Consider the following 23,282-nt stretch of genomic DNA (forward strand, 5'->3'; position numbering starts at 1 on the left):
TGTGGAGAGTTTCAAGTCAGGCAAGGTTATATAGTGAAACCCTGTCTCAGACAACACGGACAAGACTGGCGAGAGCTCTTGGGACTTGGAAACACATCCTTACTCTTCCTCTGTGGAATTTTGTTTTGTTTTGTTTTTAATTTATTTATTCACTATATATACAATGTTCTGCCTGCATGTACACCTGCATGCCAGAAGAGGGCACCAGATCTCATTGTAGATCGTTGTGAGCCACCATGTGGTTGCTGGGAATTGAACTCAGAACTTTTGGAAGAGAGCAGCCCCTGCTCTAAGCCATGTCTACAGCGCCGCCCCCTGTGGAATTTTGAAGGAAGAGAAGTAAAGAAGGTCCCTCGTAGGACCTTCCAGGAGGTTATGGGATGGCTTTGAGAGGGAGTAGAGATTCTGCAGGGACTCGGGTAGAATTAGAGCAGGGGCTGTGCAGAGAATTCCCTTGACTTTCATGAGCTAAGAGTGTGGTGTTCGGACTCTCCAGGCATGCCTGGCTTCCTGTCCTGGGTGTCACAAACCCTTTCCTCGCTCTGAGGAGGGTCCTTGGCCAAAGGCGCCTCACACTGGTCAGGGGCTAGGAGTGGAGAGCTTTGTCTAGCAGGGTTGCAGGCTGCAGAAGACCGAGTCTTACTTCCTTCCTTTCCTGCCCACTAGCCCTTCTCTCTTCCAGCTCTCTAGAGTGTCTATGATACTGACTATCCTTTGAAGAAAAAGCTACCTTGTGCTCCTCCCTGCAGCTAGGCGAGGCCTCATGTCAGCCAATTCTATCCTCCCATCTTTAAAAGCTCAAAGAGTGATCCCTTTCAATTAAGCGTCACCCCACATGGTATGGATTAAAGTCGTTTTCCTCCACTCTCTATCTGTTTCCTGTGGCCCCAAGGTGGGGAGGTTGTAGAGGGTGAAGGTTCGCCTCAGGCCTGGAACAGGACTGAGCCTTGCCAGGGACTTCACTGGAGGTGGGGGGTGGGGGATAGCCCACTTCCTGGGTATGGGCTCGCATGAATGGAGTCAGACCACCTTCTGCCACCTAGCTCCCTGAAGTTCCTCCAGTTTTCAACTTGAAGTTTCATCATGCCCCCCCCCCCTTGCTTCGCAATGGTTAGGATTGAGAAGCTGTCTTTATGTCTGTCTGTCCTCTGTCCCTGTCTCTATCTGCACAGGAGGCGCTACCTCATCTCTCTGGCAGGCCTTTTGCTATTCTTCCCACCTGGCCCCCTGTGTTGTCTCTAGGGTTCAGGGAAAATGTGTGGGCGGGATAGGGTTGGGGTGCTGCTGGTGCAGAGGTGGGCTTAAGAAAGCCTCTGCATTTGGAGAGTCGAGGGTGGGTGGGTGGGCAGGAGCAGCTGGCAAGACTCTCTCAGGCCTTAGCGGCAGTTGAAAAAGACCGTGGAAGTGAGGGGACAGGGGAACACATCCCCAGGAAATCTGGCTTTGAAATGGGGGTTGAGGGAAAGCCCAGGCCTCGGGATTGCGGCAGTGGGAATGGGGCCAGGGTCTGTGGGGGCCTCAGTGCCCAGTTGCTGTGGAAGCAGCCGCAGCGCCCACCCCCTTCTCTTCGGTCCTGGCCCGCTGCCCTCTAAGCTTCTCGGCAGCAACAGACTCCGGCGAAATTCAGCGCTGGTTGCTGCCACTCCCCCACTCTGCATGTGGGTCCCTTCCTGCCTCCCTGAGCCTTTGTCTGCCTGTTTCTCCAGAGCCCAGTGTCTGTCTTCTTTTCTTTTCCTTTTCTAATTCCAGTGTCCTAGTGTGATGACCCCAAACACTATTCCCAAAAGCCACCCCATCTACAACCCCAGAGTCCTGCAGAGGCAGAGATGTGAGTGGCACTAGGCAGGGCAGAGTGAAAGCGCTGAGAGGAGCGCACTACATCCCAGCAGAAGGGAGGCGTGGTCTTTTCCAACCTGTTGGGGTGCTTTGGACTCTGGGCGCCCTCACTCCTGGAGTGGGCTGGAAAGGGATGAGTAGGGGTGTGGCCAGAGTCAGAGGGTGTCTAAGTTGATATGTCCCCATGTGTATGCCTTGCGCCTGCAGGTTTCTGTTGGGCTTTGGAAGCTGGTGGCCTCCGTTTAAGTTAATCACATTATGCTCTAGGGAGCAATCTGTGACTCGGAGGGAGGCCTGGAGGGAATCCACGTGCGCGCACACACACTTACACTCACACATTCACTGCAGCACGAGCACAATGCTGCTGTCGCTCCTTCCCGCAGGCGGCCGCCCTGCGCCTGGCACCGCCTCTGCCGGGTCCCCACCGCCTCAGAAGTTGCCGGGGTGTAGCGCCCGGGAAGCCGGTGGTAGAAGCTGGAGGCTGGCACGTCGCCGCGGAGGGAGGAGAGAGGGAGCGGCCAAGGAAGGCTCCCGGGGTGGAAGCGCCTTGCAGCTGCCCAAAGGGGTTCGGAGGAGATAGAGCTAGGCTGGCGCCGCGCCGAGGGTCTGCTGCCCGGCTCCTCCCGCTAGAGGGGGCAGGATACCCTAGCTGCTCCCCGGGGACCAAAGCCCCGGGAGATGTCCGGCGCAGGGTGCTGATTTTTTGCCCCTCAGTTTCCAACCTGCGCCAAGGTCCTCCTCTCGCTACCCGCGAGCCCTGGGCACCCACGTTCCCTGGCAACATGACTCGGCTGAGCTGGTGCTTTTCCTGCGTGATCCGCTGGGGCAAGTACCTCTTTTCTTGCCTCCTGCCTCTGCGCCTCTGCCTTCGCAGCCAGGTAACGCGACACCTGGCCCCTTCCAGCCCTCTAGCCGACTCCTCCTTTCCCTGTTTGATGGATTACCTCTCACTTCCTTGTCAGCTTGGCTCTCGTCATTGCAGGGAATCCTGGGGAGTCCCTAGCCCACGCTGGCCGATCCAGGAGGGGGAGTAGTTGTCACTTCACAGTGCAAATGCTCAGCATTACAAGCCTGATGGATAGTTCTGGAAATTAGGGGACAAGGGACTGTTTTTGGTGTTTTGGTTTTTTGTTTGTTTGTTTTGTTTTTAAATTTCTGTAGGAAGAGAAGCCTTTTCCTGGAAATCCCCCCTCCCACTTCCCCCATCTCAGAGTCCTTTGATATAATGCAGGAAGATGAGTGAGATGCAAAGGGAGTGGCTTCTAGTGGGGTTCTGGAAAGACTTTCTGCCTATTGGGAAGGGGAGAGGGGACTCGGACTTGGGTAAGAAGAGAATGAGCCTCAGGAAGGGATCAGCAGGTGGGTGTTAGGGGGTGGCGGTGAGGTGGCACTTGTACTGAGAGTGGTGGTGGGGGGTGTCCTAGCTGAGTGCTCATCTCTCTAGGATTCCTCTAGAAAAACCCGGGGTGATGCCGTCAGAATAGTTTACGTGGACCATGGCTAGAGTAAAGACCTGGAAATATGGACAGGAGTCTTGACTTAGCCCCTGGAGGGGCAGGGGGCAGTCCCCAACAGCATGGCTATTGCCCCAGGAGCTTCTAATGAGGGAACTGCTTCCAGAGGCAGAGGGCTATGGTGTTTTGTTCCACTCCCCACTTAGTGCAGCTCCAGAAGGGTGGGCACACTAGACCATTGTGATTAAGAGAGTCAGGGATGGAGCTGGCCTGCCTGACTTTGAATTCTGGCATTCTCACCTAGTAGCTGATTATCTGGGTAATGACAGCTGCCTGTACTAGTTTTCCTATGTGTAGAATGGAAATTATAAAAAAAGACCTGCATTATTAGATTGCTGTGTAGAATATGAGGTAATTAATATAGGGTGTTCAATAATATGCTCACTCTATTGAAGGGGACTCAACCCAAATTAAGGATGTTTTTGTCTTGGCCTTCTTCTTGCCTCCTTCAGGTGTGGAAAGATATTGGTAATCATCCTGTCCTTTCTGCCACTCGCCGGGAATTTCTAGCTCCTTAATACAGGTGCTGCCTTGCTTAGTACCTCAGTTTCCCTCGCTGCCATTCCGCAGTGAGGAAAGGTGCCAGCAGGCTTCTACCCCAGTCACCCAAGATATGCTTTGAAATCTTCCATCAAAATGCATTGTCCCCGGGGATTGGCTGGGAGGCAGGCACTGCCTCTGGGGAGCGCAGGGCTAGAGCCCCAGACACCATCCCTTAGGCTCTGAGTTCGGATGTTGCAGAGACCGTTTTGTTTTTCCAGCTTTGGGAACAGTCTGCAGTGAGAAATGGCCAGCCAGGACCAGGTCAGTGGATCCAGCCATCCAGCAATTCCCCTTCCTCATCTGCAGGGTAGGAGAGGGTCCACCGGCCACCCACACCCTACTCTACCTCCTCTGGGGCCAGGATTGAGCTGGGGGCTGCCACAGAGGGCGATAGGCAACCACAGCTGCCTCTTGCAGCCTTCGAGGGCCTTTGAGTCAGGCAGGAAATTAGAGCTGGAAAAGAGATCAAAATCATGGAGCCGGGAAGGAAGCTTATTAAAAATTATCAGGATTGGGCCTAGACGCTGTCCACTTCCAGGGCGCTGGTGGATGGGAGGTGGGGGGAACGGGAGTGCGGGCTGTCTGTGATCCTTCCTGCGTCCAGCTGGGGAAATGAAGGCTGGAAAAACAGCCTGCTTGGGACTCTACCTCCCATGGAGCACTCAGATTTCTGGAGTGCAGAGGAGCAATCTTAGTCTTAGAGGGGTGTTGGGTTTTGGGGGCAGGGCCTGGAGTGGTTCATGATGGGCCTCTGGTGGACATCAGGATGAAGGGCCTGGTGCTCTGAATTAGTGTCTCCTGCCAGAACGTGCTGATGTGACTGGGGAACCCACTCTAATCCTTGCTCACACAGTGGCACAAGGAGCTCCTGGGACTCCAAAGACCTCAAAGACTGCCTATGGGAGGTGGAAGTGCTATGGCTGGTTAGAAACGATGGCCCAGCTCCTCCCTGCCAGAGGGAAGCCAGTGGGTCTCAACCTCACCCGTGTCTTGGGGGCACTTACCTTAGCTCTTCTTTCTCTGTGTCCCTGTGCCATGCTGAACCAGGGCAGCTGACCCCGTCCCTGTAGTTGTATTGCTAGCTCTTGAATAAGAACTGGAGAGAACAATTAACAGTCACTGTAACATGGGGACATGAGCCCTGTGCCTGGGTGACTGACTTGCCGTGCTCTTCGGGCAACAGAGCAAATTTCTGTTCCCAGGAGATGAGAGATTAGATCCCTGGGGGGGGGGGGGGGTTGCCACTGACTCATGTTCTGGCTGTGTGACTCCAGCAAGTTGCTCAACCTCTCTGTGCCCCAGTTTCTTTTTAAGGTGAGGATTAGTAGGATGCCTGGGTAGTCAGTGTTAGTCTTTCCTGGCTAGGGGCAAATGGCAGAGTCTGGAGGGCAGAAGGTGTGCGTATGTAGCCGCAGAGCACTGTGGAGATTTATAGCTGGGTGTTCCAGCCTTTTGTACCCTCTTCCGGCTTAGAGGTAGGCTTTGGGTGTCCAGTCTTGGGGTACAGAGTGAATAGTGCAGGGAAGAGCCGAGAGCTGCCTTTGGCCTTATGGTATCTGCTGAGCAGGGTGCTTAGGAGAAACTTAGGCGAACCTGGGAAATCTGGGAGTCCGAGGACCAAGGTGTCCTAACTTGACACCTGGGGGATCACCCCATTGCCTTTGATCACAGTGCATTTAGTTATCTGCTCAGCTAGGACCTGGGTGAAGTGAGAAGTGTCCCAGAGGTCAGATCATTCTGAGAGATACTTAATTTGCCCTTCCAAGGATATATATATCGAACACTTTAAAATGTGCACTTGTCATATTTTATAATCAGTTTTTACCTAAAAAATATAGATTTAGGGCTTTGATAGTAAGGTCCATCCCAAGAGCTGAGGACTCTGTGTGTGTGTGTGTGTGTGTGTGTGTGTGTTTGCCATGAACTGCCCCTCCAACCCCTACCCCCCATCCCCGCTACAGCCCAAGTGCCACAGGCACATTCCTGCTTGCCTCCCCACCTCTTTCAGGCACCAATGTTTCTGGTTTCTGGCTGTGGTGCTAAGAACAAGCCCCGATGCTCTGTGACCTTCAGATTCTGTGGCAGGTGGGGACAGAGAGTGGCTCAGTGCCATAATAAGAATTGGGTGAGACATTAGTATAGGTTTTTGAGGGACATGCTCCAACGGCTGGGAAGAATGGATTACTCTAGGAAGCTCTAGCAAGGCAGGGAAGGAGCGTTCGGGACTATCAGCCTGGCCATTTTGCAGGCAGGGAAACTGAGGAGCAGGGGAGGATTGGAGGCGGCTAAGACCCGGGCTCATTCCTGGGGGCCCCTGGGCCCTCCCCCCAGAGTGTCTGGAAGCTACCACTGGCCCAGAGCCCACAGCCAAGCCTGTTTCTTCAGCTGGCTGCACGGCGGGGGGCGGGGGGGGGAGCTGGAGGGAGGAGCCATGAGGTCCCTGCTGTTGTAGAGAGAGCTGAAGTGAGACCAGTAACAGCTGCCTAGCTGTCTGTTGGGGGAGGCAGGGTGGCACAGGGTTGTGGTTGGGCTTGTAGGCTCCTGGAGTCACCCACAGGGAACCCAGCCAGCTAACCAGTGTGTACCTGGTGTCTGCTGCATGTAACACATTCAGGCCCCAGGCACAATATGGGGCTCCCAAGATGAGAAGGACCTGCAGCTCATATCAGAGACCGTGACTGGCAGGAGGAGGAAATCTGGGTGGATACTGCAAATTTGGGCAGGGCTGTTTCTAAATATGTGAGGGGCAGAGAACAAAGGGTTGGGGAGAGCATAGGAGATGCTTAGCTGATTTGTCGACTTACCTATCTTTTATTTATTTATTTATTTTTACGGAGGGTGGGGGGACAGGGTAACCTGGGACTGTCCTGCAACTCAACTCATTATCTCATTATGTAGCCGAGGCTGGCTTTGAACTTGGAAAGATCCACCTGTCTCTGCCTCCTCAGTGCTGAGATTAAAGGCTTGCCAGGCTCTTTATTTTTATTTTTGTAAAATACATTGAACCTCACATGATGACACATGCCTTTAATCCTAGTACTCGGGGAGGCAAGAGGCAGGTAGATCTCTGTGAGTATGAGACTTTCTCTCTCTCTCTCTCTCTCTTTCTTTTTTTTTTTTTTTTGATTTTGAGGCAAGGTTTCTCTGTGTAGTCTTGGCTGTCCTAGACTTGCTTTGTAGACCAGGCGAGACCTTTTTCTATATAGTGAGTTCTAAGCCAGTCAGAGCTCCAATAGTGAGACCCTGTCTCAAACCCCTAAAATTACTCTATGTATCGATGTATCTATCTTATCTATCTGTCTATCTATCTGTCTGTCTATCTATCTATCTATCTGTCATCTATCTGTCCATCTGTCTGTTTATTGCGAGTGTCTCTCTGTGTGTACGCACACATAAATGCCACTGTGTATGTGTGGTGGCAGTGGTCAGAGGACAACTCACGGGACTTGCTGAGCCATCTCATCATTATCTGTATACTTGGCTCAAGGGATAAAACAGCACATCTTTGTCTAAGGAGTTCGTCCATGTCCAGCTCAGGGAGGACACAGCCAGCTCTGAAGAGCTGAAAGCAACAAGGCTGGCATTTAACAGTAAACAGGGAGATAAGTATTAAGTAGTAGAAAGTACTTTGTTACAGTGAAGGGCAAAAAGAAAAAGAAAAAAAAAGTACAGGAGAGGTCACCGAGAAGCTTGGCGAAGAAGGACAGGGGGGTTTGGTCCCTGTAAGAGGACCCTTTGGTGGCTTTGGCCCCAGGAAAGGAGATGGGAGAACTCTTTCAAGGTGTGTGGAGGTCAGGCAAATTGGTGTCACTGTGATGGTGTCTTTGGCCTGGTTTCTGAGGTGATTTCCCAGAACTCCTCAGACAGCAGCTGGGAGGCAAGTCTTCTGTGACAGCAGCCAAGGGTCCTGGGAAGGGGCAGGGAACCCTTAAGTATCTTCAGGGGCCTGGGAGAAGAGGATCCAGGAGGGTTGGTGATGGGGTCTGGGTAGAGCAATGGCTCAGGACCCTCAGAGATCTCTGTTGTCATGGTCCAGCCAGGAAAGGAGGGGAGGAGGGTTGTAAGGGTGACTGTGGGCCCCTATGACTACATGGAAAACACAGGGCTCTTTCTGAGTCACTGCCAGCCGGGCTGTAACAGGCAGGTGTTGGGGGTGGAGAACCTGGCCTTGGGGCATGTAGCAGGCACTGAGATTGTGGCAAGAGATGCAAGCCCCCTTTTCCAGCCTTGGTCTGCAGAAGGGCCTAGAGAAGGATGCAGAGGGACTCAGGCTCTCCACCCTAACTCACTCATGCACTCGCTCCTGGAAGGACCAGAATTACATCCCTCACTTTAGTGTCCTCGGCTTTCTCACTTACCAAGCAATGGTCGATAGTCCTTTACGTAGTGCATAACCTGAGTGTCTAATGGGGTAGACTTTTCTTAGGTGAAGAGAGAATGTGGCCTTCTTTCTCATTCCTGGGTTTCTAGGTGAATGACTTGGCTGGCTTGGAAACCCGCATAACTGCCTGGACTGATCCTCATGACCCTGGGGTTGTGCTGTATGTGGTATTGATAGGCATTGTCAAACCATGATCCTGGACAGGTCGAAGAGAGGCAGGGGACATGGAACCCTTTGTCCACGTGGTGCGGGTACTCACAGCACACTCATACGTGTGCATAAGAGGCCAAGCCAGAGGACTTGCTGGGTGACTCAGAGTAGGCAAATGGTCTCCAAGTGCCTACTCCGGGTGGGGCCCTGTCCTTGGCCTATGTGTGTGTTTGTAAGTTGGACTGCTTTTTGCTGTTTGTGCATCCACAGAGGGCGTTGGCTGAGCCTCTGTCCCTCCCTGGACAGCCCTGGAGAGTTGTTATTCATAGCCTCCATCCACCCCTCACTTGGTCCAGCCAGGCCAGAGCTCAGGAGAGAAATGGCTCATTTTTTTTGGGGGGGGGGAGGGGTTAAATCCAGACAATGAGGGGCCACTGGGGCAGAGTCTGTTGGATTCCCTTCAGGGCTTCATGGGAACATATTTGGACCTGAACACTGACTTCCAGGCAGCCTCCTTGTCCCCCTGGGCAGAGATTGGGGGAGCAGGGAGGGTCGGGTTGTGGGGGAAGGGAGGCGGGAGCAGGGGTGGGGGACTATGGTGAAGATACTGCATGGGGAAGGGTGGGAAGAGCAGGGCTCAGGGGTGGAGGGGAGGAGGAAGAGGAGGGGGAGGAGTGGAGAAGGAGGAGGGGAGGAGGAGAAGAAGGAGGAGGAAGTGGGAAAATGCAAACCAAATGTTGGCCCAGGGTACAGTCAAGAAAAACAGACTCTAGCAGGAGCCTGCAGCGGGTTCCCTTTCAGAGGGCAGGAAGGGCTGGGACAGATGTTGGAGGAAAGAAAGAAAGGGGAGGAAGAAATCTGAAGGAAAAAAAAAAAAAAAAAGAACTGGGACGAAATCCACAGCCTGGGGGCAGGGCCCTGCCTTCCTCCCCATCACCAGCTTCTCCTATGTCAAGGCCTGTCCTGTTCTGGGGAGCTTGCCCGTGGCATCAGGGTCTGTGTGTGTGTGTGTGCAAGTGAGTGTGTGTTCCGAGGCCAGGGATCTTGGGTAGAAGCCTAGGAGCCCTGGGGTGTGCAGACTGTGCCATAAAAATTAGTCTGTCCACTGATGTTCTGGAAGGTTCTGGAGTGGGGTACCTGCACTGGTCTGCAATTTGGAGCAGATCTCAGGCTGTAAGACACCAGATCAGGAGGAGGCAGGAGGGGGGCCCTGTGGCTTTTAGGGGTGCTATGCTTGTGGAGGGTGTAGCTTCATAGAGCCCTGCCTTGGGCAGACACCCCTTGGCCCTGTTCTTCTCACGCCCCCCTGCTAAGCTGAGCTTCTTACCCCCTAGCCAGTCTGGGTGGAGAGAAGAGAGAGGAGGCTGGGACAAGAGGAGGAGTGGCAGGAGGGGGGTGTAGGAGGAGGGGGAGTGGAGGCCCAGATGCTGACTGAACCAGACGCTTAGGACTCTCCACTCCTTTCTGCCTGCTTGGTGGGCATTGCAAGCTCAGGGGGGCCCTTGGCAGGCCCCCACGTGGCCTGACCACAGGATCAGGATCTTGCGAAGATGACGTGGATTTGCCTGTCCTGCATGCTCTGGGTAGGTTCTCATTGCTTTAGTCTGAGGTTATACCGCTATCCTTCAGCTAAGAGCCTTAGTTGTGGGGCTTGGTGAGGTGGGATGAAGGGGGCTATGTACAGAGGAATAGATTAGAGCCTTACATGGTCCTGGGCTCTGTTGCTATGGGTCCCTCAGTCTCCCTTTTTTCCTCAGCTGGCCGTTGATGCAGGCAGGCACTGTGAGCAGAACCAGAAAGTTTGTTTCTTTTTAGAGCCTGTTTTGCTCCTCTAAGTGGTGGGGTGGAAATCGGCACTCCCTTCAGTGGCTCAGTGCTTGAGCCTGAGGAGGAAGAGTCAGTGTGCTTGCCAGGGATGGGAAATGGGGGGCTGGGGAGCATAGAATAAGTCATCTGGAATCTTAAACCCGAAAGAGCCATGCTGACTGGAATTCTGTTTCTGTCACGTTTGCCTCTTCCCGACCCTTCTTTCAAAGTCTCCCATTCTTACCAAGATTTCCCTGTCTTACCTGGCTCTCCTTTGGGAAGGTGTGGTGCAGGGTTAGGGGTCTGAATACAGGTCTGGAGACCACGTGGTGGAAGGCTTAAGGCTGGAGGAAGTGGTGGGCAGAGGCTCCAAGGAAGGGGGATGGGAGAGGACTTGATGTTGCAGGCAAGAGGAGACCCCATCTTCAGAGGGACTCTGCAGGGCTGTGGGAGGTATGCACAGGGGTCAGGAGGGCCAGGAAATCAGCCCTGGCTGAGGTTTCTGAGAGCCATGGCTGGCTGGGGGAAGGGGCTTCAGACAGGCGTCGGCGTCCAGATGTGGCTTTCTTGCCCTCTCTCTATTCTAGGCAGTTAGTCCTCAGGAGGCCTGGCAAGCTGAGGGCAAGCTGAGGCTGAGAGAAGATACAGGAGGGACCAGGCACCTAGGGGCACTTTACGGAGAAGGGTCTCACGTGGCCCATGGGCTGGGTGCCATGAAATGTCTGCCTGCATATTGAGTACTGTGGGATGTCTCCTACAGGAGATGTTCCAGTTGTTGGCAGGGCTGCTACCGCCTGTAATGTGGGGGGTGTTGGCCCAGTTCATGTCTGGGCTGAGGATATGGTGGATAGGATGTCCTGCAGGAGGGATGCAGTTAGACTCTCAAGGATGACATCAAGAGGACTCTCTAGGAGGCTTTGAGAGAGGGGCCTTGACCCACTGGACCTCAATTTCCGTGGGTGTAGAGAAAAAGGAACTTTTGGAGAGCCTGTCAGGAGAGAGCATCTTAACTTTCTGGGCAGTGCCTGGCACACAGTGAGGTCCTTGAGTGGGGAACAGGGGCTGGTGATGGAGGCGGATATGGATGGCCTTCCTTAAGCATTTATTTGTAAGTCCAGCAGAGCTTTCATCTCCCCCTCTACCCTTTCCCACTCACCCGTAATGTCCCAGCTCCACCACTGGCCTTTTGTCTATTTCTCCAGAGGGAGGGCACATATAGGGCAAGCAGCCTGGTGTTTGTTGGAAGCAGGAAGGGAGAAGACTTGGTGGCACCAACCGGAGGAAGAAGGGCCCTGGATAGATGGAGGCCCCAGAAACTTTCCAGGGAGTCAGTTTACATCGACTGTACGGCAGGTGCCAGGTGCGTGGGCCTTGACACCAGGCAGCTCTGGGCTCAAATCCTAGCTCTGTCATCTAGCCGATGGGCAGTATTAGTTAAGACGGCTTCCAGGTCTGTAAGGCAGTGGGATGCATAAAGTGCAACCGAAAGACTGGGGACCCAGGCACCCTGCAGGGACTGAGAAAATGCTGACATTTCCTGATCTCCCTGGCTGAGGAGATCCCATATACCCTGATGGGATGGGGCTGGATCTCTCGCGGGAAGGACATGGTGGGACAGAACTCACGTGGCCTGTGCCTTTCCTGACACAGGGACTCTGCCTAGCTCTCCTGGAACCAAGAACTGGTCAGCTGTGCAGCCTCATGGAGGCCAGTCAAAGCAGGGTCCAGAGGAAGCAAGCCTTGTGCCCAGGGCATGTGGATTCACATGTTCTCTTTGAGGAGGTCTGCAGATGTTGCATCTATGAAGTTGTGTATCTGTGGCCCAGAGTCCTCATAAACCCTAGGAGTCAACCTTGCTTTATTAGCTGAGGAACATTGCTGTGCATTATGCATAAGTTGCTTTTCCCCTCAAATGCGTCCAGTTGCCATTACACAGCTAAGTGGGGTTTATTTAGAAAATAATTACACATCTATTAATTGAATGTGTTGGTGTTGGGTGTGGTGGCAGATGGCAGCCCTTCCTTCTAGGGAGGACACAGGGTGGAGAGTGCGTCATTTGGCCCAAATCAGGGACTGGAACCAAGCTCAGCCCTGATCCTGTTCTGAGTGAGCCCAGTGGCCTGAGGACTGGTCCCTTGACTCTTCTGGACCTCACAGAGACTTGGATACTGTTCTCCAAGGCCAGCGGCAGACAGTGATAGCTCTCAGTTTCTGAGCTGAGTGACTGCTTCAGTCAGAAGCTCCTGTGTTCCTTGAATGGTTCTGGCCTTGCAGCTCCTCCACTGGTCTGCTCTTCACCTGAGGGAGGAGGTGGGGTCAGGCTGCAAGGCCCTAACCAGCACCAGCAATCAAACCTTCCTGATGGGAGGGTCTTTAAGGTGATCTGGCACACAAGAGAAAAAGCACATTGTCTTTTCATGGGATTGACAGGCAGTGCCACATGCCTGGGTTTGACCCTGTCCTAGCACTCCTGAGCTGTGTGACAATGGCTAAGCTCTGCACATTTCTGTGCCTTGGGTTTTCCTACCAGCATGGACACCCTCCCCCCGCCCTACGGCGGCCAGAGATGGAGTCCAGGACCTTACATGTGCTGATGAGCTTTCTCCTGCTAAGCCATGTACCCCATTACTAAATTTTCAGTGGGAATCCACATAAGGGCAGGCAAATGCCTTTCATATGAGAGCTCGGTCAAGGAGAGACAGGATGGAGCCCGATCTCCTGCCTACCCAGCTAGGGCTCTTCATTCTGCAAGTTCTTCATTGCTGGGCATTCCGGGTCAATGTGAATGGGGTCATAGGTATGGTGGAAAGGCCCCCACTGTGCAGATCTTCCTCTACAGAGGTCAGAGCATGCCTTGTCTGGGTGCAAATTCTGCTTCCATCACTGTGCTGGTTAGGGGTTATTTTGTTTGTTTGTTTTTTGTTTTTGTTTTGTTTTGGTCAACTTGACACTTTGGAAGAATTGCCTCCATCAGATTGGTTTGTAGGCAAGTCGGTGGGGTATTTTCTAGATTGACAACTGATGTGGGAGGGCTCAGGCCACTGTAGGTGGTACCACCCCTGGGCAGGTGGGCATGAATTGATTCATTCTGTCTGTCTGTCTGTCTGTCTGTCTGTCTGTCTGTCTGTCTGTCTGTCTATCTATCTATCTATCTATCTATCTATCTATCTATCTATCTATCTATCACTTTGTAGACCAGGCTGGCCTCAAACTCACAGAGATCCACCTGCCTCTGCCTACCAAGTGCTGGGATTAAAGGTGTGAGCCACTACGCCTGGCTGTGGATTGCATTTAAATGTAAGCGGAGGAGCAAGCTGCAGAGAGCAAGCTAGAAAGGAGTGCTCTTCCTGGTCGAACCTCTAGGTTTCTCCCTGGGCTTCCCTTTATCAGGGACTCTCACCTGTAAGAAAGAGTGAACCCTCCCTGCTGCCCTGCCCCCAGGTTGCTTTTGGTTGTGGTGAGTGTTCGCAGTGACTTCCTCTCTGTGCCGCGCATCCACCGTGTGCATTTCTTCACCTCGCACAATTTCCTTTGAACTTCACTGGTTCTGTGAGGTAGGAAGGGGGACAGGCAGTCTATCTTTGGTCAGTAGAAGAGGGATTATGGAGAGGAAGAGGGCTTTTAAGGCCACCTTGCCAGTGGGCTCCGTGTTCCTGAGATAGGGGGCTGGGCTGGGGGAGGCCATCGAATCTCTGGGTTGAGGGAGATCTTGTCCAGCGCCCTTGAAGATGAGGGATGGCTTGGGAGATCACATGGTGAGAAGCCAGTTAATTGCTTGTCCACTTAAGCACATCCACTGGGAGGGCTACATGCTTCAGGCTTGTAGCCAACTGATAACTTGTGTGAGTGTTATCAAAAAGCAGGGCTAAGCTGGGTTTTGGGAGGAGGGTGGTTAGGAAAGATCTTTCAGGTTATACATGCATGCATACATACATACATACGTATTCTTTTTAAAAATTTTTATTTTATGTGCATTGTATGTCTACGGGTGTCAGATTTTGGAGTTACAGACAGTTGTGAGCTGCCATGTGGGTGCTGGGAATTGAACCTGTGTCCTCTGGAAGAACAGTCAGTGCTCCCAACTGCTGAGCCATCTCTCCAGCCCACATACGTATTCTTAAAGATGGTCTTGTGTAGTTCTGGCCAGCCTTGAACTCACTATGTTAAGAGGGTGCTCTTGAACAACTGACCGTCCTGTCTCCACCTCTCAAGTGCTGGGATTAGAGGTGTACACCACCGTGCCTGGTTTTATATGGTGCTGGTGATAAATCCAAGGATTGTGTATACTGAGAAAGCTCTCTACCTACTGCGCTAAGTCCAAGCCCAGTGGTTGTTTTTTAGAGACCAGGTCTTGCTGTATAGCTTGGGCTGGCCTTGGACATGCTGAGTACTCCTCAGACTTGCCACTCTTTTCTTCCTCTGTCTCCTGAGCTCTGTAATCGCAGATGGGTGTCATCACACTCAGTTGAGGAGATATATTTTCCTCTTTTAAAAAATATTTATTTTATTTTCTGTGTATAAATGTTTGGCCTGCATGTATGCATGTGTGCCACGTACCCATGGAAGTCGGAGGAACTGGAACTACAGATGAGCCGCTACGTGGGTCCTGGGGATTGAACTCAGGTCCCCTGCAGAGCACACTGAACCATCTCCCCAGCCTCAAGGAGAAAAAATTTTAAACTAGATTCACAGAAGAAGCAACCTCTCAGAACACAAATATAGAAGGTAAAAAACAAAACAAAACAAACCAATTGAGGGTGGTTAAGACAAGGGACCAGTAGATCACCCTAAACCAGGCACACCAGTGTGATAGGATGCCAGGCCTCTCTCCTGGGGTTTTAACCACAGGCAGCCGAGGACACCCCAGAGATCACACTAACTGCAGGGCTTGGGGACTTGGGACTTTGCCTTTGACAGCCTAGAGTATTGCATTTTATCTCATCTACAGGGACAGTTCCTCAGCCTTATGAAGGATGCCACTGTGAGGGTTCAGGGAGGGAGCCACACCAATCCCTCACCATGGTACCTCATCCTGTTCATGGACCTCAGATTGTCTGCATCTCTGTGACCTCTTGGTTCTGTAGCTGACTTCACTTAGGGAAGCAAAATGTTTGATGCAGTGCTGCCAGGGACTAAGTTGTCAAAGGGCTGCGGAGGGAGGGAGGAAGGGAAGGAGGGAGGGAGAGAGATAAAGAGATCAGGGGAAGGGGAGGAGAGTAGAGGAGAGAGGAGGGAGATAGAAATAAAGATAGCAAGGGTGAGGAGAGATAGAGGAGGTTCATGTGGGTGGGTGGAGGCAGGGTTGCACTGGTGGGCAGGTGGTCCATGTGTGGTGAGAGGGCCAGGTGTGCTGGGCCAGCTGAAGGGCCACATGCTGCCAGAAGATGCTGGATGGAACAGTGATCAGGACGGACCACACTCAGGAACCAAGCATGGGGGGTTGAACCAGAACCCGGAACCTCTGGTGCCTAGTTCTGTTTTTATGTGAGAAAGCTGAATTTGTCTTTAAAATGGGAACCAAGGGTGCACTGCACCTTAGTGGTAGAGCCCTTGCCTAGAATGTGGGAGGATATTAAAGTCTGGATTTAGTCCTCCGTACTACTATTTTAAAAAATTAATTTCTTTTTATTTTATGTTCATTGGTGTTTAGCCTGCATGCGTATCTGTGTGAAGGTGTTAGGTCCATGGAACTGGAGTTACAGCAGCCACTCAGGTGCTGGGAATTGAGCCTGGTTCCTCTAAAAGAGCAGGCAGTGCTCTTAACTGTTGAGCCATCTCTCCAGCCCCAGCACTGCTATTTTTTTTTTAAAGGCTACCGAGACATGAAACGATAGCTTGTGGGTGCAATTGGTGGGCCTTGGCTGGGGGCAGAGCCTGTGTGGATTTGGGACGGACACTGGGAAGTGGGCAGTGGGCGTAGGCACTGGCAGAAAGTGTGGGTGGGGATAGAGGGTAATTCTCCTGTTGTTGAGTGACCACTGGATGCTCCCTGGATACCTGGGAGGCTGAGGGAAACATTTTGGGGTGTCATGCACACCACCCCGCCCTCTGCAGAGTTGAAGTTGTTCTGATGGCTTGGGAGGTCCTGGAAGCTGTTGCGACAGCCCTAGGCGGAAGTGACGAGGTTGAGAGGGGGCCAGAAGCAGTAGCAGAACTAAAAAGGAGAGGGACAGTTTGTGGAGAGAATTAGGAGGCAAAAGTCACAGGGTTTGGCAAGAAGCTGCTAGAAAGGTGGGGGTAGGGGCAGGGGAGGGCAGGAAGATGCTGAGAGTGACTCAGAGTTTTCCACCAGGGTGACCAAGAACACGGCAGGCCCTTAACTGGGGGCTCACGAGGGAGGGGACTCCGCGTTGTATGTGAAGGTGACTTCTGGAGGGGCAGGTGCTAAGGGACTCTCAGACTCAGGACTAGGGAACCTTGAGGCCTTATGGCCAGGTGGCTGGGGGAGGGTGACACATTTTTTATTATTATTATTATTATTATTATTATTATTATTATTATTATTATTATTATTATTATTATTATTATTATTATTATTATGCTATCCCATCTCCCAGGCTGTCCAGATCTCTGGCTAGAAGATGTCTGTCTTTTTTTTTCCAGCCACCCAGAGCAGCTTAGCCACAGAGGAGGGCAGAGGGATTTTCTTGCAGTGGGACCTTCCCCCCCCCCCCCCCATTAGCACACAGCCCTCTGCCTCTCTGCTCCTTGGGGCAGGGAGTTGCCTGCAAACACATTTTCCCAACCAGGACCAAGGCCTGGCTAGGGCCCTTGATGGTCCAGCCAGTTGTGCCACACCCTCTGGCTGGCTGAATGCAGAGAGGGAAGGGCCAAGGCCTTGGGCTACAAAAAGCCCTCTGCTGCTGGGGCTTACAGGCAGAGGAGAAGGGCTTCCAGCTGGATCCCTTCCCTTCTTAGGGCCCTGACTCTGGCCTGTAGGGAGGTGGGACAGCGCTGGGACTATCAGGACACCCCTCCCTGCATTGTAGCCCTGTCTCCTTCTGCCTCTGGCCTTGCTTATTAATCCAGGGAGGGCAGGGCCTGGCTGTTCCCCATGTCACTGTCTGCCACTTGTCAGGAAAACGGCAAGTATTGTCCTAACAAGCCATCGCCCTTGGATGGCAGGGCACATTTTATGGGCTTGTTGACTTTATGGGACTCACTCTCGTCCTCTGCCTAGACCTGAGGAGCAAGCCCAGATGGGGAAGGAGGCAGGCAGAGTGGCCGCCAGACTCAAACAATCAGCCTGCTCTGCATCTGCTCTGTAGGGTTGTGATGGCTTCTTTGAGTATCAGCAGGAGGAGGCTATCCCAACCCAGGGCATCTCCTCCACCACACTGTGACATTGGAATCCCCGTGTTGACCCTTTCTACGGTATCCCCAGGCACCCTGCTTCCTAGTGCGGGAAGCTGAGACTGGCAGAGCCCCTAGGACTCATCCCGGATGGGGATGGCGGAGCCGACTCTCTTCCCACAGGTTTTAATAGTCTGTCCTCAGGGGCCTAATGTGTCCTTGTAGTCTCTACTCCCAGCAGCTGTCAGCCGGTCCCTCGCTCCTCACTCTGTCTACCTCAGCTCTGAGTTTCTCATTGTACTGAGGACTGAGGCTCTCAGAGAAGGTGGTCCGTGCTCTCAAGGTTACTCAGCTCAGAGTATTCCAGGCCCAGTGTTCTGTCAGAGGTGGATGAAGGCAAAGGGCAAGTGGACCTGCCTGGACCATGGGGAGCAGAATTCTGGAACCATCGTCATCGTCTGCCTTCTAGGCCCACCGTGGGAGAGTTTACAAACTCAGATTTCCCAGGACAGGTAGACAGGACCACAAACCCAGGCATGAGCCTGGATATTCTCTCACCAGCCTTGAAGACTTTGCTCATCTCCTTCCTGCCCACTAGGCAGTGAGGACTCTTACTGTGCTCTGGGGAAAGGGACTTTTCTTTAGGTTTTTTGGGGAAGGGCTAGGCTTGAGGATGTAGGGAGGGGAGTTTGGGAAGGTCAGCTAGACTGTCAAATTCTGTTTTTTTTTTTTTTTTTTTTTTAGTGTGTGGGGGAGGGGGACTTGGAATGCTTTGGGGCTTCCTGCCTGCCTCCCTCACACAGCCCTCCAACTGGCTTGCAAGTCCCCTCTCTGTTCCACCCCCACCCCAGGCCATGGTTTGGGCCCCTCCCTGGGAGGTCTGACAAAATTGACCGGGAAATCTGACAGCCACACTCTGAACTAGGAAAATGGAAGGGGAGACTACAGGATGGAGGGGCGGGGTAGAGGCCCCTACCCTCACTGGAATAGCAGACCCCTGGCTGGAGTTGGGGGCGGGGTAGGGGCGGGCGCGGTATTCACGATTGGCTCAGTGAGTGTCGCTTCTCACTATGACCACCAGGAGGTGCTCTGGACTCTGGCCCCTATTCTTGGCTTGCTCTACCTCTGCCCTGGACTGGTCTGGTTTCCTCTTGCCTTTCACCTAATCTGCCTGTCTGGTCTTTGATTTCAAAACAATCTTAAGCTTCAGAGAGGTTGCAAATGCTGAGCAAAGATCTTTCTCTCCTGAAGTTTGGGAGAGTGAGTTGTTGATCCCCCATTCCACCTTGAACAGGACTCGCCTTTCCCAGGGAACGGAAGTCAATATCAGAGGTTGACAACATGAAGGTGCCACTGCTGTCTAACTCTCAGGAGCCACGGTGTTTCACTGGGTGTCTCCCTGAGATGTCCTTAAGGCCACCACACACATCTAGTTCAGAATCAGCCAGTGTTTTTGTCTGCCTTGTCTGGAGTTGCCTCCTGTCTGGGAATTCGTCTCCCCTTGACTTTTCACAACCTTGTCCCTCTTGTGAAAGCTCCAGGCCATTTCGTCTGTAGACTGTGCCTCAGCTTGGGTCAGCATGATGGTTTCCTCTTGATTGGATTCAGGTTGTGGCTTTTGGCAGGCATATCACAGAATGACACTCTGTTCTCAGTCACCCCTCCCAGGTGTACGGGTTCCATTTATCCTGCCCTGGGTGATGGTAACTTACTTTGAGCACGTGATCGGCATCTGTCAGGGAAATCTATCTCCCATTTTATTTATTTCTGAGACAGCAGCTGCTTGTCTGTCTCAGGCTGACCTCGAACTCCTGACTGTTGGGATTCCAGGTGTGCCACCCCACCCCGGTTCTATCCTTTGTGACTTATATGTATGACGTGGGGAGGCACTTTGAGACCCTGTGTACTATTTTCCCCCCACCTTTTGGTTTCTTCATTTATCTATTTATTTTTTTTTTCTCACAACGGGCTCTTTGAGGCCATCGCTGTCATCATGTGTCCTGATGCTCAGCTCTTCCGTGATGTGGCCTCTGGGAGCTCCTGAGTCTTTCTGTCTGTCCTTGTTTGCTTCCTGGTTCTCTCTTTAGCTGTGAGCCTCCCTTCGCGCTCGCTCTCTGTGTACTTGTGCCTTTCTTCTCTGCCCTTATCTTGCTTTGCTCTGTCTGCTTCTCTGTGTCTCATTCTCAGTCGGCTTCCTCCTCCTCCCCCCTCTTTGGCTCGCTGCCCCATCCAGTCTCCCTCTGCCTGCCTGCATTTCTCCGTGTTTTGGTGGCACCCAGAATTGCCTCCTCTGTGTTGTCAGACAGGAGTCCCGTGTTTGTTTAGTGCGTGGGCCACTCTTCCTCTGGCCAGGTCTCGGAGCTGGGAGGCTCAGGGACAAGGTGAGTGAGGAGGTCTTAGGGAGCGGGAGCCCTCTGCACACTGTGAGGTCCAGTGGCCTGGCCTCAGTGTGTGCCTGCGCCTGCCCTGCATAGTAGTCCTTGCAGAGGAGAGAGCAAGGTACACAGAGGAGGAGGGTCTGGGCAGGCACTTCCTTGAGGAGTTCCCACAGTGGGAACTCTGTAGTCTACATGCAGGATGAGCCACAGAGTGGGCTGTGCCTGTGCAGGGTTTTTTTTTTTTTGGTCTAGAGCAGTGGTTCTCAACCTTCCTAATGCTGTGACCCCTTATTAGAGTTCCTTATGTTGTGGTGAGCCCCCAGCCATAACACTCTCCTTGGTGCTACTTCATAACTGTAATTTGCTACTGTTATGAATCGTAATGTAAGTATCTGTGTTTTCTAATAGTCTTAGGCCAAAGGGGCCTCTACGAACCCATGACCAACCATTAAAATTTTGTATGCGCTCATAGTGGTGTCTGGAGGGGAAACTGAAGTGCTCACATGCACGTGTGTGTGTGTGTGTGTGTGTGTGTGTGTGTGTGTGTGTGTGTGTGACAGTGACAGTGACATGCTGGCCTAAGTACACCTAGATAAGTCAGATAGAAGAGCACTCTGACCTGTTCTTCTTTTCACAGGAGAGGTGGTGTGACTCCAGTAAGTGGTGTGACTCGAGTAAGTGGTGTGACTCCAGTAGGTGGTGTGACTCCAGCAGGAGGTGTGACTCCAGTAGGTGGTGTGACTCCAGTAGGTGGTGTGACTCCAGCAGGTGGTGTGACTCCAGTAGGTGGTGTGACTCCAGTAGGTGGTGTGACTCCAGCAGGTGGTGTGACTCCAGCAGGTGGTGTGACTCCAGCAGGTGGTGTGACTCCAGCAGGTGGTGTGACTCCAGCAGGAGGTGTGACTCCAGCAGGTGGTGTGACTCCAGTAGGTGGTGTGACTCCAGCAGGTGGTGTGACTCCAGTAGGTGGTGTGACTCCAGTAGGAATATATTCCGTGGGTTGTGGCCCATGCTTCTTTTCCCAGCACCCGGGAGGTGGAGGCAGGAGGGTGGCAGAGCTACACGTCTCAAAGAAATAAAATAAGACAGGACCTTTTAACGTACAATAGTTGCGTAAGACTATCGCTTGGCAGCAGAACGTGCGCTTAGCGTTCTCAAGGCTCTGAGTTTGATCCCCAGAATATTTTCATAATGTAAGTAATAGGAAGTAAAAATAAAGGCAGAAGGGGCCTTGCTCCCTAGGCTATAGGGAAAGTGGTAAGTTTGACAGAAGACAGGAAATGGCAAGCTGGCATTTGAGCTAGAGAAATTAGGGCCCATCCACAGTGTAACGCAAAACACACATTTACCACACTCACGCAGTGGAATAGCACACAGCACCGAAGCAGGAGGGATGGCTGCAGTGTATCAGAACAGGCAAGTGGCTCATGAGGGACCCTGCACACTGTATTATATACTTACAATCCCATTTCTATAAAGTGTAAGATCCAGTGCTGTAATTTGTTGATGGGAGATGTCCCGGAAGTTTAGGACCGTGTATGTTTGGTGTGGAGAAGGCACATACGGGCTGTGTTTTTGGTATGTGGAAGGTCTTGAGGGCTTGAGGCTGATGTGGGAGGTGTCAACTTGGGGTGGGGCTCATGCAATGGCAATACTGCCAGTCTAGGAGCCTGGGATGGGTGTCCCATCACCCCCCCCCCTTTATTATTCTTGGCCCTTAGGCGCTTTTTTCTTCTGTCCTGCCAGTTTTTCCTCCTCTGTCCTTGCCTCCTTCCCAGGATTCCAGTATTCACCAGATTGACCTCTGGGCCTTTCTTCCTACAGCCAGAAGACCTGGAGGCCCCCAAGACCCACCACTTCAAGGTGAAGGCCTTCAAAAAGGTGAAGCCCTGTGGCATCTGCCGACAGGCCATCACTCGGGAGGGCTGCGTCTGCAAAGGTGAGTGGCTGATGGGGCCCAGGGCGTGTTGTTGTTGCTGGACTGGTCTGGCTCGGGGCAGGTGGAGCTGCTGCTGGGCACGTGCGTCCGTCTTTCATCTGCTGGAGGACACTGAATACCTGGATGACAAGGGCATGGAGTGTGTGGTGACGCGTGGCAGGTGGTGGATGTCGGGATAATGGTAAAGATTGAATGAAGGTACAGACCTAACATGTGGGCGGTAAGCAGGCAACATAGGAAGGTGAGTGGGTAGGGTGTGGTGGGGTTGTAAAGGGTTTGTGGTAGCTGTCTGAAAGTCATACAGAGGCCGTGGAGATCATGTGTTGGAAGGGTGTGGTGGCACTGGGTGTGGTGGCACATGGCTTTAATCCCAGCACTCAGGAAGCAGAAGCAAGCATATCCATGAGTTCCCTGAGTTCGAGGCCAGCCTGGCCTATAGAGTGAGTCCCAGGAAAACCAGGGCTACACAGAGAAACCCCGTCTTTACAAACAAACAAACAAACAAAAACCCACCTCCCAAGAAGGGTATGATGGCGTGTGAAAGTATGTAGTGAGATTCTCGAAGCACGTGGAATGTGCGTGGCTATCATGTGGGAACCGCGTTGAAGTCATGTGCTTGGTGCGTAGAAAGCGCCTAGTTGGCATGTGACAGGAGTGGCTTGGTATGTGTGGGAGGTGCACCTTTGGCGTGTGGAAGCTTTGTGGTTAGCATGTGGGAAGCACATGGTGGGGATGTGGGAGGTACACGGAAGGTGCATGTTTGATGTGAGGAAGGCATGTGGCTAACACGTGGGAAATGTGTAGTCGGAACATGGGAAGCGTGCGGTTGGTGCATGGAAGGCACATGAATGGCATGCTCCTGGCATCAGCAGGGTATAGAAGCCAGGCCACTGTCCTTCCACTTTGAACAGCCTCAAATCACAGTGGGCTAACTGGGCTTTGCCAGTCACCGTTGTCACATGCCTTCTTACTTGTTTATTTATTTATATTTGTTGTGTATGTGTGTTTTGCCTGCATGGATGTCTGTCTGAAGGTGTTGAGTCCCAGAGTGACACACAGTTGTGAGCTGCCACATGGGTCCTGGGAATTGAACTCTGGTCCTCTGGAAGAGCAGTCAGTGCTCTGAACCAGTGAGTCATCTCTCCAGCCCTGTCATGTGCTTTTGAAAGGTCTCTCTGTTCCAGGGAAGTCTGTCTTGTCCCAGGTCCTGAAGGGCAATCAGCACCTGTGACTGATGGCGTTGTCCTCTGGTTACTTTTGCAGGTACCTTTCCCTCAGCCTCTCCTATTCACTGCCAGGGTCCCCTTGCGGCTGAATCTCTGAACATCCGGTCCAGTCTCCAGCACGTTCCCTGGGTCTGATGTGTGTGCATCTGGTTACACTAAAACCCTGGTTAAAAGCCTGTGGAGTCCTCACTACCTTTGAGACGCAGCCCTTAGCTA

At 52.6% G+C, this 23,282-nt stretch overlaps 1 protein-coding gene across 4 annotated transcripts in view; it reads left to right on the forward strand.

Moving 5' to 3' along the window:
• The window catches only part of Tns1 (tensin 1), a 211,186-nt gene that overhangs the window by 23,033 nt on the left and 164,871 nt on the right, over positions 1-23,282 (forward strand). For 3 of the 4 annotated variants that reach the window (XM_051154111.1, XM_051154099.1, XM_051154112.1), the window contains exon 2: positions 21,726-21,840. Coding sequence is in view for 1 of the 4 variants with exons in the window: in XM_051154100.1 (XP_051010057.1) it covers positions 9,975-10,007; positions 21,726-21,840 (148 nt within the window). In the remaining 3 variants the exon portion in view is untranslated. Of the gene's footprint in view, positions 1-9,842; positions 10,008-21,725; positions 21,841-23,282 lie in introns of those variants that run through there. The other variant, XM_051154100.1, reaches the window with a different exon arrangement.

This window comes from Acomys russatus, chromosome 12 (assembly GCF_903995435.1).
Source record: "Acomys russatus chromosome 12, mAcoRus1.1, whole genome shotgun sequence".
NCBI classification, from domain to species: Eukaryota; Metazoa; Chordata; class Mammalia; order Rodentia; family Muridae; genus Acomys; species Acomys russatus.